The sequence below is a fragment of the Humulus lupulus genome, chromosome 5 (assembly GCF_963169125.1).
Source record: "Humulus lupulus chromosome 5, drHumLupu1.1, whole genome shotgun sequence".
NCBI lineage: Eukaryota > Viridiplantae > Streptophyta > Magnoliopsida > Rosales > Cannabaceae > Humulus > Humulus lupulus.
In genome coordinates, this window is record NC_084797.1 from 151,793,492 (window position 1) to 151,806,688 (window position 13,197).

General features: G+C 35.5%; 1 protein-coding gene across 2 annotated transcripts; it reads left to right on the forward strand.

Annotated features, from left to right (window-relative positions):
• The first annotated feature begins 2,537 nt into the window (after positions 1–2,537).
• Positions 2,538–12,503, forward strand: LOC133780667 (ATP-citrate synthase beta chain protein 2-like). 2 transcript variants are annotated; one of them, XM_062220259.1, is made up of 4 exons: positions 11,142–11,255; positions 11,358–11,460; positions 12,048–12,113; positions 12,417–12,503. In XM_062220259.1, exons 1-4 carry the CDS (start codon positions 11,156–11,158, stop codon positions 12,430–12,432), a joined length of 285 nt encoding a protein of 94 aa, XP_062076243.1. In that variant the 5' UTR covers positions 11,142–11,155; the 3' UTR covers positions 12,433–12,503. The 2 variants fall into 2 exon arrangements, 1 of the variants encoding a protein (XP_062076243.1); XR_009869496.1 differs by lacking the exons at positions 11,142–11,255; positions 11,358–11,460 and adding an exon at positions 2,538–2,658.
• The last annotated feature ends 694 nt before the right edge of the window (positions 12,504–13,197 follow it).

Genomic DNA, 13,197 nt, shown 5'->3' on the forward strand with positions numbered 1-13,197 from the left:
AAGGGCATGTGAAGGTGGTCTTTTCTTGATCCTCCGGTGCTATGGGATATCGATGGTATCCTGAATACCCATCCAAGAAACAGTAATAAGGATTGCCTGCCAATCTGTCCAACTTCTGATCTAAAAAAGGCAAGGGGAAATGGTCCTTCATTGTTGCCTTATTCAGTTTATGTTAGTCTATACAAATTCTCCACCCCATCACCGTTGGAGTTGGAATAAGTTCATTATTATCATTCTTAACCACCGTCATGCCACCCTTCTTTGGGACTACCTGAGCAAGAATAACCCATGCAGTATCAGATATTGGGTAAATCACCCCTGCATCAAACAATTTAAGGATTTAATTCCATACCACTTCCTTCATTGAAGGATTAAGCCTCCTCTGAGCATCGATACTAGGCTTACTATCCTCCTCCATTAATATACGGTGCATCACTGTTGAAGGGCTTATACCCTTGATATTTGCGAAAGTCCACCCAATTGCTAGCTTGTGAGCCCTCAACACCCTAAGTAGCTTCTCTTATTCAATCAGAGACAATGAAGCTGAAATAATAATAGGTAGTGTGTTGTTCTCACCCAAATATGCATATTGAAGGTGATCAGGCAATGTCTTTAACTCAAGAACTGGTGGCTTCTCAATATACTGGAGAGGTCTCTCAAGCACTTGCCCCGATTCCTCATATTTCTTTTTATAAATTTTCCCCAATGAGTTCAACCACTTAACATATTCACTAGCTTTAGTACCATCACACTCTTCTGGACTTGCAACCAAACTCAACTAAAGTGGATCCTCAACAGAGTTGACCCCTTCCTCTTGATCCTCCAATACACTAATACTGAAACAACTGCCACTAGCTGAAGGATATTTCAAGGCATTAAAAACATTAAAAGCTATCTCATCACCTTGAACATTGAGCCTTAACTCACCCTTCTGGACATATATCAAAGCTTTCCTCGTGGTTAAAAATTGTCTTCCCAATATAATAGACACATCCTCATCTTCCTCCATATCTAATACAATGAAATTCGCTGGGAAGATGAATTTATCTACATTTACTAGAACGTCCTCTATAATACCTCAAGGGTGTGTTAATGAACGGTCAACCAATTGAAGAGTAAAATCAAGTTGTCGAGATTTAATCTTTTCCACTCTTTCAAATAAGGGGCCCTCACATATTTCTTTCTTGTTAGATGTCGTAGTCTTTAAAGAATTGGTGGGGGCCAGAGCTTGCTCTCCCTGACCATCCACCATCTCCTCGACCTGAATTACCATTTACACGAAACCAGCGGCTGATCTGGGAGCACAAGGAACATCTTGAGAGAAAATACATCAAAGCCCATTTTCAACGTCAAATCGATGAGGTCGAAGAGGGGAAAAGAAAGAAGCTTAGGGTTGTTGTGTATCCTAACTCGAATCCCGAGATTCGACCAATTCAATTAGATCCTAACACTACACCAAATACCTCTTTCTATAATACATAATTATAAGCTAATTGAAAAAGTATTATAATAGGTAACCTAAAAAGTTAGAAAGCTGTAAAGTTAAAATGGAGGGGAAAAAATGGCTGGGTAAAGTTAAAATGGAGGGAAACAAAAAAAATGGCTCAATTAATGTAAAAGCATTTTTTCACCCAATAAAATAAAAAACTTAGAAAAATAATATTAACTCTCCTCCATCGTTTCTCTGAACCCTCACCTCTCTCTGAACCCTCCATCATTTCTCTTGACTTTCCCTTTCTCAATCGATTATCTTCAGCAAATTGCCCTCCCTTACTCGGTTTCAGTCATCCATCAACAGCTCCATCGGTAGTTTGACCCATTTCCGCCTCTCCCGATAATGTTCAAGGACTCTCTTCGTCTTTGGTGTCGTTTCTTCCGACCGGTGTTTTCGCTGCCCAACCGAACAATACCCATTAGCAAAAGAAGCTCAGATTTGGGTCCAATGTTGAGTTTAAGATACTGCAAGTGGTGGATATGCACTTTGGTGATGGAAAGTCCACTCCTTGTCTTGATGTGCTCCCAAGACAGGAGAAGGGTTGCTCTGATCTCAACACCTCCGCCTTCATCCACCGCATGATCCTCGCCGAGAAACCCAATCTCATCGTTTTCACTGGTAATATTCTCTTTTCTTTCTTCGTTTCTTTTTTACTGACCCAATATCCTTAAGTTGGTGTTGTTTTTTTTATGATTATTAGCAAAGTGATTTGTCTACTTTACAAATTTTTTTTAATAGGGTTTGTATTTGTTAGTGAGATTTTTATCGAATAGAACTTGCTTTGCTAGCCATGAAAATCGACAACCCAGTTTTGAAAATAACATGTACATGATAATAGCTAGTTGGGTTGTTCAGTCCGTGACTGGAAGTCTGTACCTTGTGCTAGTTTGTTTTCTTAGAATTAATTATGCTTTAGCTCTGCTCTATTAATACCCACTTGCCCAATCGAATCAATCTATTTTAACTGCCACTTGATCTTAATTTGGGGACTTATTTTTATATTGTCCAACGGGGGATAATATATTCGGATTTGATGCCACTGATGCTGCTAAGTCTCTAAATGTTGTGTTTGCCCGTACAATAGCAGCCAACATCCCATTCTCAAAGTGCCTCTTCACTCCAGCCATCACACATTCTCTATTGGAGTCTCTGAAATAGATTGGGTAAAATCTATCTCTTTGTTACGTATTTGGAATTAGGGTCTATTTATTTATTTGGAAAAGAGGGTTTATATATTTATTCTTTCAATTTTAGCTTTAAGTCAGCTTCTGCATTGTGTCTCATCCAATTGTCTCTGTAATCTCTCCTATCATCTTCAGCAACTCTGATTGTCTACCGTTTATTGTGTTCTCATCACTAGCTATCAGTGTAAAGGCCTTTATTTTGGGTTGCCATTTGTTTTTGTTCTTCGTTTTCTTCTTTGCTTGCTATTCTACTCATGTTTGAGTTTTTGTTCTTGTATTGTTATTGTACTGCTTGAATCAGGCATTACGTTATGTATTTGGGTCATCTGAGCATAGACTTCTTGGCTGCTTTATGTTAGGAAAAAATTGTTTTGCCTCAATGGAAATTGATAATAATATTACAACTCTATGCAATATATTACAAATAAATAATGATTGATTAAAAGGAGTTACAACTCTATAACTGAAAATACAAATAAAACAAAGTAAATGAAGAAGATGATGAAGAAGAAGAGAATAGTGAGAATACAACTCTAAGCAAAAGATTACAAGTAAAATAAAGTGTTTGGACAAAAAGAAAAGATTACAACTCTTAAACAAAATATACAAGTAAATAGAACAAGAGAATAAGAAGAAAACCAATAGAATAAAATGAAGAACAGAAACACAAGTAAACTCTCACTTACACAACCTAAGTGTAGAGGGTTGGGGATCACCAACTTGAACAAGGTTTAAAACCTTTGTCCAAAAGCTTATTTCCCCCTAACTCAAGCACTAAGGGATCTCTCTCAGATATTGGAAAAGCTTTATGGAATTATCAAGCCTCAAGGTGTTTCTAGCCAACTGCTCTAATGGATAGAAATGTTGTGTCTTACAAGTGAGCTATAGGCTCCTATTTATAGAGTTTTGAGACACCCTTTGAATTTCAAATTCCACCAACCCCCATGGCTGTTACCAATGTTTAATTGGATTAATATGGAATTAAAAAAGAGATTTGGGAGTTATTTGGGTTTTTTGAGTCATTAAACAAATATTGAAAAAACTGAAAATTGGTCAGTTTTTGGCCTGTGGCCGCGGCCAGAGACATTGGTGGCCGTGGCCACTGGTCTCTGTCCCATAGGCCGTGGCCACCAACATTCAGTGGCCGCGGCCACCGACCAATTTCAGCACTTAAAAATGTGATATTTTTCCAACGGTTCCAAACCCTCCCAAATGATTTTGTAACTCCCAAAACACATTATTGGGGTTAAAATCATATCTCTAACAGCCATATCACATATGGATTTATGAAATTCATCTCAATATTGTGTAACAACAATTTTACACAATAAAGGGTAATATTTGGAAGTTACAAATTTGTAACACCAAATATGTTACATTATTTGGATATATCTCATATATCTAAATATTGTAACTCTCTATTATATGTTACAATATGTGACACACTTTGTCACATTTATTTAATCTAAAACATTATATTATAATATAATATTACATTATATTATAATATAATATAATATTACATTATATTATAAAATAATATAACATTCCCCCACTAGATTAATTAGTTATCTATTGTAACACTTATTTAATCAATCATTATATTTTGAAATATAACATATCCCCCACTTGATTAAATAAGAAATCTCTCTTATAGGAGTCATTGCATTAGTGCATAAAGCAAAGTGTTTTTCAACTTGAACTTTACTATAGTGTAATTATCACAAAATTTGTCGAAAATTAGGTTGCACTAGGCATTGAACCATCTTTTCATGACGACAAATCGGTGATAACACACACACCTTTGCGATGTTCACTTGAGACCTCTATGTCTCGCTTTGCACCGTTAATGGCCATGTGCACTTTCCATTCATGGACGTTCTTGAGAATACTCCCAATTCTCATGAGAGGCGGCACCACCCCTAGGTCCATATAGGTAGAATTCTTAAAGTATTTTGTTACCAAAAATACTTGTCTTCACAAGACTGAATTCTATTAAAAAACCTTTCGGTTTTAACCCTCAACTTGGTAAGTCACAAGTACTCAATATCTCAGATGGGACTTGTTTTGAGTACAACTAATATTCACTTGATTGACTAGTTGTTACCTATTGAACCTAACACTAGTTAAATAAATAGTGTTAAGATAGGTTACCATCAATCGTAAATCTATTTAGGGAGTTTAAGTCCCATCCCTCGAGATGATGCAGCCACTAAATCCCTCGTTAGTGGCTTAGTGAAAGGATCCGCCAAATTTTCACTTGTTCTCACATAGGATATTGAGATGACTCCTCTTTGAATCAATTCTCTTACATATCCATGTCTTAGACTAATGTGTCTAGACTTCCCATTATACACTCCGCTGTATGCTCTAGCCAATGTCGCTTGGCTATCACAATGTATCGATATAGTAGATACATTATCTTTGATTAGGGGAATCTCTATCAACAGATCCCTTAACCATCCAGCCTCTTTGCCGGTAGCAGCTAGAGCTATGAACTCTGCTTCCATAGTGGAATGAGATATATAGGTTTGCTTCTTGGAACCCCAAGAAATTGCACCTCCACCAAGTGTAAATACCCAACCAGTTGTGGACAAGTTGTCCCCAAGATTGGATATCCAACTTGCATCTGTATATCCTTCTAATATCGAAGGAAATTTGGAGTAGTGAAGGCTTAGTCCTTTGGTTTTCTTGAGATAACCTAGGACTCTTCCAATTGCCTTCCAGTGATCCATACTTGGATTACTTGTAAACCTACTAAGTTTACTTATCGCAAATGCTATATCAGGTCTAGTACATTGGGCAGCGTACATTAGACTCCCTATAGCACTAGCGTACTCCAATTGAGCCACTGCTCTTCCTTCATTCTTCTTTAGTTTTACACTATGATCGAATGGAGTATTGGCATCTTTAACCTTGAGATGGTTAAATTTGTTCAATACTTTCTCAACATAGTGGGCTTGCCCTAACGCAAAACCCCCACTATGTTTCTTTACTTTGATACCGAGTATGGTATCAACTTCTCCAAGATCTTTCATCTTGAAGGTTGATGATAGAAACCTCTTCGTTTCATCTATCCCTTTCATGCTATTACTTAGAATAAGCATGTCATCCACATATAAGCAAACAATGATCACATATCCCTTACAAGTTTTGGAATACAAACACTTGTCTCCATTGTTATGTCTAAACCCATTAGACATGATGGCTTGATCAAATTTCTCATGCCATTGCTTAGGAGCTTGTTTCAATCCATATAAGGATTTTACAAGTCTACACACTTTATGTTCATATTTTGGTAGGACAAACCCTTCGGGTTGTTCCATATAGACCTCATCATTGAGGTCACCATTAAGGAATGTCGTTTTGACATCCATTTGATGAACATACAAGTTGTGTATAAAAGCTAAAGCGAACAAAATTCTTATAGAAGTTGTTCTTGCAACAGGCGCATAGTTATCGAAATAATCGATACCCTCCTTTTGCCTAAACCCTTTAGCTACTAATTTAGCTTTAAAGGTTTGGATAGTGCTGTCAGTGTGGTATTTTCTCCTAAATATCCACTTACACCCAATTGGCTTAGACCCCGGTGGGAGGTCTACCAATTCCCAAGTGTTATTGGAAAGAATGGAATCCTTCTCATCATTGATGGCTTCTTTCCAAAATGTACTATCTCTAGATTGCATAGCTTCTCTATAAGTCTTAGGATCATCCTCAACAAGAAGTACAATAGGAATTTTCCTAATGACTTCCTCTCTATTTCCTTCTACCATGTAGAATGAAATTCGTTGAGAATCTATCTCATCCACTACTAGACTTTTATGATTTCTAAGCCTTTGACTTCTTCTAGGTTCAAAGGGTTGCTTTACATCCTTTTGAGAATTCTCCTCTTGAGAATCAACTTTGGATGTAGAAGCTTGAGAATTGTTCTCATATAACAAATTCTCCTTTAGAGATGTTGAAGCTTGAGAATTGTTGTCACATAACATATTCTCAAAAAATTCAACTTCTCTAGATTCAATCACAATATTAGACTCTAAGTCTAATAGCCTAAAAGCTTTACTATTGTTGGCATAACCAACAAAAGCACACTTTATGGCTCTTGAACCTAACTTTATTCTATTAGGTTCGTTTTTCTTGCTATATGCAAGACACCCCCACACTTTGAAGTACCCTATTGGGTTTTCTTCATTTCCATAACTCATATGGAGATATCTCATTTTTCTTCATCGGTATTCGATTAAGAATGTGACAAGCGGTTAAAAGCGCTTCACCTCATAAGTTGAAGTTCAACTTAGAAAACACCAACATAGAATTTATCATCTCTAGATAAGTCCTATTTTTCCTTTCGACAACACCATTGTGTTGTGGTGTATAAGGTGCAGTGCACTCATGAATTATACCATTTTCTTCACAAAATGTATTGAATTCATTAGAGAAGTACTCTCCTATCACTTCTTAGCACCTTAATCTTTTTATTTAGTTGATTTTCAAATTCTAACTTATACAATTTAAAAGCATCAAAAGTTTCATCTTTATGCTTTAAAAGAAACACATAGGTATATCTACTAAAATCATCTATAAAAGTAAGAAAATAACTTTTACCACCTCTAGTTAAAACACCATTTAATTCACAAAGATCACTATGGATTAAATCTAGTAAATTAGATAATCTTTCTACATTACGAAATGGTTTCTTAATCATTTTTGCCTTACACACATGTTTCACATTTACCATAGTTTTTAATATTGCATGCAATCATACCACATTTTACTACTCTTTTCATGGTAGAAAAACCTATATGCGATAGTCTAAGATGCCACAAAAATAAAGAATCATACTCAACAATATAGGCGGAATTAGCATTTTTATTGAAAACATTGAAAGTTACATCATTGGTGCACAATTTAACCATACCCTCACAAGAGTACCCCTTTCCCAAAAATACATTTGAATTGGTAAGTATAAGTTTACCGGACTCAAAAATGGCTTTAATGCCAGGCTTGCCAAGCAAATCACCACTTACCAAGTTTCTACTCATTTCGGGAACATAAAGTACATTCACTAATGTAACTTTCTTGCCAGAGGTGAAGTAGACATTAATAGTACATTTGCCAAGTACCTTGGATTTGCCCTCATTGCCCATTTGTATCTCATGGTTTCCCTTTGACTCTTCAAAGGTCTTGAACAATGATTTGTCATAGGTGACATGGACGGTGGCACATGTATCATACCACCACCCTTTTACCTTGCCTTGGACTGCATTCACCTCACTAAGGGTAGCAACTATGTTTTCCTCTTGAGTTGCGTTCACCTTAGGTCATTGTTGGTCTTTTCTATGCCTACACTCTCTAGCATAGTGACCCTTTTTCCCACACACAAAGCAAGGACCTTTCTCGCCCTTAAACTTGTTTGGGTTAGTTTTTGGACCGAAAGGTTTCTCATTACCCTTTTTCCCTTTGTTTTTGGGATGTTTCGGTTGTGACATCGCATTTGCCTTGGAAGTCTCTCCATTAGACTCCTCCACAAGTTTATCTCTACATATCGATTCCTCTTCGATTCGAATATGTTTATGGATCTCCTCCGAAGAATAATCCTCATTTTTATGAAGGATTCTTTTCCTACAGCTCTTCCAAGTTGGTGGTAATTTAGCCACTATAGCACCAACTTGAAAGGCTTCGGGAAGCTCAATCTTTAACACTTTCAATTTATTAACAATAATTTACAATTCATGAATTTGAGGAAGAATAGGTTTATCACCAAAAAAAATTTGAAATCGAAGTATTGAGATATCAAAAACTTTTTGGTACCTTCCTCTTCAGCCTTAAACTTTTTCTCAAGTGCATCCCATATCTCCTTGCCCGATTTGGTCTCGGTGTAGAGGTCATAGAGCCTATCGGATAGGGCGTTGAGGATATGACCCCTACAAAGGAGATTGTCCTCCTCCCTCTTCCTTCTCTTCTCCACCTCCTCGGGAGTGTCTTTGTCGGATGGCTCGGCTAGAGGTGCCAAGGAAGACTCAAGGATGTAGGCAATTTTGAGAGTGGTTAAAAGAAACCTCACCTTGTCTTGCCACCTAGTAAAATTGGATCCATCAAACTTATCCAACCTTACTAGGTCTTGGTTCATGATCTTGATGGTTTCCCTTTCCATTGAAACAAAAAGGGATAAGCTTTTGAATGTTAGGAAAAAATTGTTTTGCCTCAATGGAAATTGATAATAATATTACAACTTTATGCAATATATTACAAATAAATAATGATTGATTAAAAGGAGTTACAACTCTATAATTGAAAATACAAATAAAACAAAGTAAATGAAGAAGATGATGAAGAAGAAGAGAATAGTGAGAATACAACTCTAAGCAAAATATTACAAGTAAAATAAAGTGTTTGGACAAAAAGAAAAGATTACAACTCTTAAACAAAATATACAAGTAAATAGAACAAGAGAATAAGAAGAAAACCAATAGAATAAAATGAAGAACAGAAACACAAGTAAACTCTCACTTACACAACCTAAGTGTAGAGGGTTGGGGATCACCAACTTGAACAAGGTTTAAAACCTTTGTCCAAAAGCTTATTTCCCCCTAACTCAAGCACTAAGGGATCTCTCTCAGATATTGGAAAAGCTTTATGGAATTATCAAGCCTCAAGGTGTTTCTAGCCAACTGCTCTAATGGATAGAAATGTTGTGTCTTACAAGTGAGCTATAGGCTCCTATTTATAGAGTTTAGAGACACCCTTTGAATTTCAAATTCCACCAACCCCCATGTCTGTTATCAATGTTTAATTGGATTAATATGGAATTAAAAAAGAGATTTGGGAGTTATTTGGGTTTTTTGAGCCGTTAAACAAATATTGAAAAAACTGAAAATTGGTCAGTTTTTGGCCTGTGGCCGCGGCCAGAGACATTGGTGGCCGCGGCCAGAGACATTGGTGGCCGCGCCCACTGGTCTCTGTCCCACAGGCCAGGGCCACCAACATTCAGTGGCCGCGACCACTGACCAATTTCAGCACTTAAAAATTTGCTGTTTTTCCAAACGGTTCCAAACCCTCTCAAATGATTTTGTAACTCCCAAAACACATTATTGGGGTTAAAATCATATCTCTAACAGCCATATCACATATGGCTTTATGAAATTCATCTCAATATTGTGTAACAACAATTTTACACAATAAAGGGTAATATTTGGAAGTTACAAATTTGTAACACCAAATATGTTACATTATTTGGATATATCTCATATATCTAAATATTGTAACTCTCTATTATATGTTATAATATGTGACACACTTTGTCAAATTTATTTAATCTAAAACATTATATTATAATATAATATAATATTACATTATATTATAAAATAATATAACACTTTAATCCATGCCTAGATCCATCAATTCAAATTATATATAGAAATGTGTGTGTATACAAAAAATTAATTTTATTCTCCTCGTTCAAAGTTTAGTTCTTCCCTTGTGCTTCACTCATATTAACTACTTATATATGCAATTTTATGTTGAATTAGTTATTGAAATAGGCTACAGAGTCATAAAAGGGATTTGATTTTAGTGTATAATTGAATTGGGTCCTTGAATTTTTTGAGTTTGGTAAATACATTATAAAGTTTGATAGAAATTTTTGTTTTTTTGGAAAAGAGAAATTAGAGGGAATTTCCATTGCTTTTGTATTCGCATTTGTGCTTAGAGATTCGATTTTTGTTGTTTATTGGTGGAAGTTTGAAACTTTGTTTAGGTAGTTGAGGGTTGGCATTATGTGAGAGGTTGAGATCTGGTGATTCTTTATTAATTGAATCTTTTGGTAGCTACTTATGGTCTTTGAATCTGTATGTATTGGTTTTGCTACTCGCATTTTGTTGATTTTGCATGGATCTGATTCAGTTGGGTTTTTAATTTTGGTTAGGTGTGTTGTAGTTATCGTTAGTTTGTACGTGTAGTTTACTCATGTATGTGGTCTATGTATATGTATTTCGTATATTATGAGTATCATTTACGAAATACTTAAATTGCTTTGTTTAAGAACTGTCGGCCTTTAGATCTATTTTGTTGAATGTTTGTAGCTGAGATTCTTTGTGCTTTTTTTGCATTCTCTTTTGCTATGCAGAATTATCATTTATTTGAATCTTTTTTCTATCTAAAATGCCAATCATTATAGTTTTTCATAGTTTTTGTATCAGACCATGTGTTGTTACTGTATCAAGTGGAAATTTTTAATTGTATTACAATCTTGTTTTGCACATTCCAACCTAAGATACATGAGGAAGCATGGAGGTTGTTCTACAATTCTAGTAGAAAATAAGCATGGTTTTGTCAACTCATGAGTGTATCTTTTGAGTGCTTCTTCCGTCATAAGACATAAACTGTTATTATTCTTCTTTGTCCTTTTCATTTGAAACCTAGTAATAAGGAATAATTTGTTATCATTTGCGATGCAAGTTATATTTGATTCTACACAATGGCTACCGGACAGTTATTCTCTCGCACTACACAAGCACGGTTTTACAACTATAAGCAACTTCCAATCCAGTGGATGCTGGACTTTGACTTCCTTTGTGGTATGTATAGGGATATATAATACAGTTAACTGTTTATTCTATTGTCTTTATTGAATTATAGTTCAGTAGTAATATAAATTTTTTATATTCTTGTGTACGTAGGGAGGGAGACACCATCATTTGTTGGAATCATTAACCCAGGTGCTGAGGGATTTCAGAAACTCTTTTTTGGTCAAGAAGAAAAAGCCATCCCAGTCCATTCATCGTATGCCTTTTTTTCTCCTGTTCTGTTTTATGTTTCATACATCTTTATTTGCTTTGGTTTGATTCTTAGACAGTCATAAATTGAATAAATGTTCATGAACATCAATTGAAAAATGAAAGTGTACTGTTGTGTTATGCTCCTCTAAGTCCATGTACATGTATTTTTTATGATTTTTTTTATGCCACTCTTAAAATTGTTTATAACAGACATATTACATTGATTAACCATTTCAATTAGCTTCCCCTGAACATAGATGCACAAACATGTGCATGCACGCACGAGCACATGTGCGCACTAGCACATGTAAATCTATATATTTAATTTTTATTTTTAATGTATACTGATTTTTAGGAGACTCGCTAGAGTCTGTTGTAAATACCTTTATAATTTACTAAGCACAGAAATAGACGAAACAAGTTTTTCATCCTTTTACAAGCACAATATTGTAATACCATTACTTGTGGACTTCGAAGATGGAACATTAGGGCTAGTAAAAAACATCTAAATGGACTATATTATTAGTTGGCCTTTTTTTTCTGAGTTTAAGATTGACTTACCTTCATATTGACTATTGATTACTTTTGTAGCATTGAAGCAGCTTGTGCCGCACACCCTACTGCTGATGTCTTTATCAACTTTTCTTCATTTAGAAGGTGGGTACTTGTTATGCTCATAAACAATTGGTATTTTGAATTCCTACTCAAGTACTTTTTAATGAACATGCATTATTTATTTCTCATTTTCAATGCGGCTGCCTCTTCAATGTCTGCACTGAAGCAGCCAACCATTCGAGTTGTGGCTATCATTGCTGAAGCTGTACCCAAGTCAGATGCTAAGCAATTGATTGCTTATACACGGTCTAACAATAAGGTGAGAGAACTATTGCAATGCCATCTACAATTAGCTAATTATGAAGACGTTGAAGCTGAACTAATTCGCTATTTAAGGTTTTGTAGGTTGTTATTGGCCTAGCTACTATTGGAGGTATTCAAGCTGGAGCCTTTAAGATTGGTGACACAACCAAAACAATTGACAACATAATTCAGTGCAAGCTGTACAGACCTGGATCAGTTGATTTTGTCTCCAAATCTGTGCGTATACACTCCGACGCTTCTTTATCATTTTTGTTTCATTACGATATTGATAACTAATTGTTTGAAAAAACTTCTCAAATTTTTTCATAAATTTTACACGTGATTTTCTCTATAGATATGCTCTTCTAAGAAAGTTTTGAAATCCATGTAGTGCAAGTGACAAGTTTTGTATACATTGTCCTGGAAAATAACTCTATTTTCCATTACAGGGTGGAATGTCTAATGAGATGTACAATACCATAGCCCGTGTAACAGATGGAATCTATGAAGGTAGACATATGTGCTTGCTTTTCTGTAAAGTTTTTCTTCCCCCACATTATTATCTATGCTCGCAAATGGAGGATGTAATAAAATTTGAATTGTTGGACCATTGTAGGCATTGCTATTGTAGGTGATGTGTTTCCAGGCTCCACTCTTTCTGATCATGTTCTGCAGTTTAACAATATTCCACTGGTACTTTATTGCTATCATTTGCTCCTTCAAAGTGCATGCCTGAGGTACTTTATTCAAACTCAATTATTGTAAATTTGGTTATGCGTCATGATATTATTGAATATTTTAGATGAATGATATGATATTTCATGACCTCATTAGTTTTTCTTTTATGTTTTATTTACCAGATTCAGCAAGTGAAGTGCAAAAG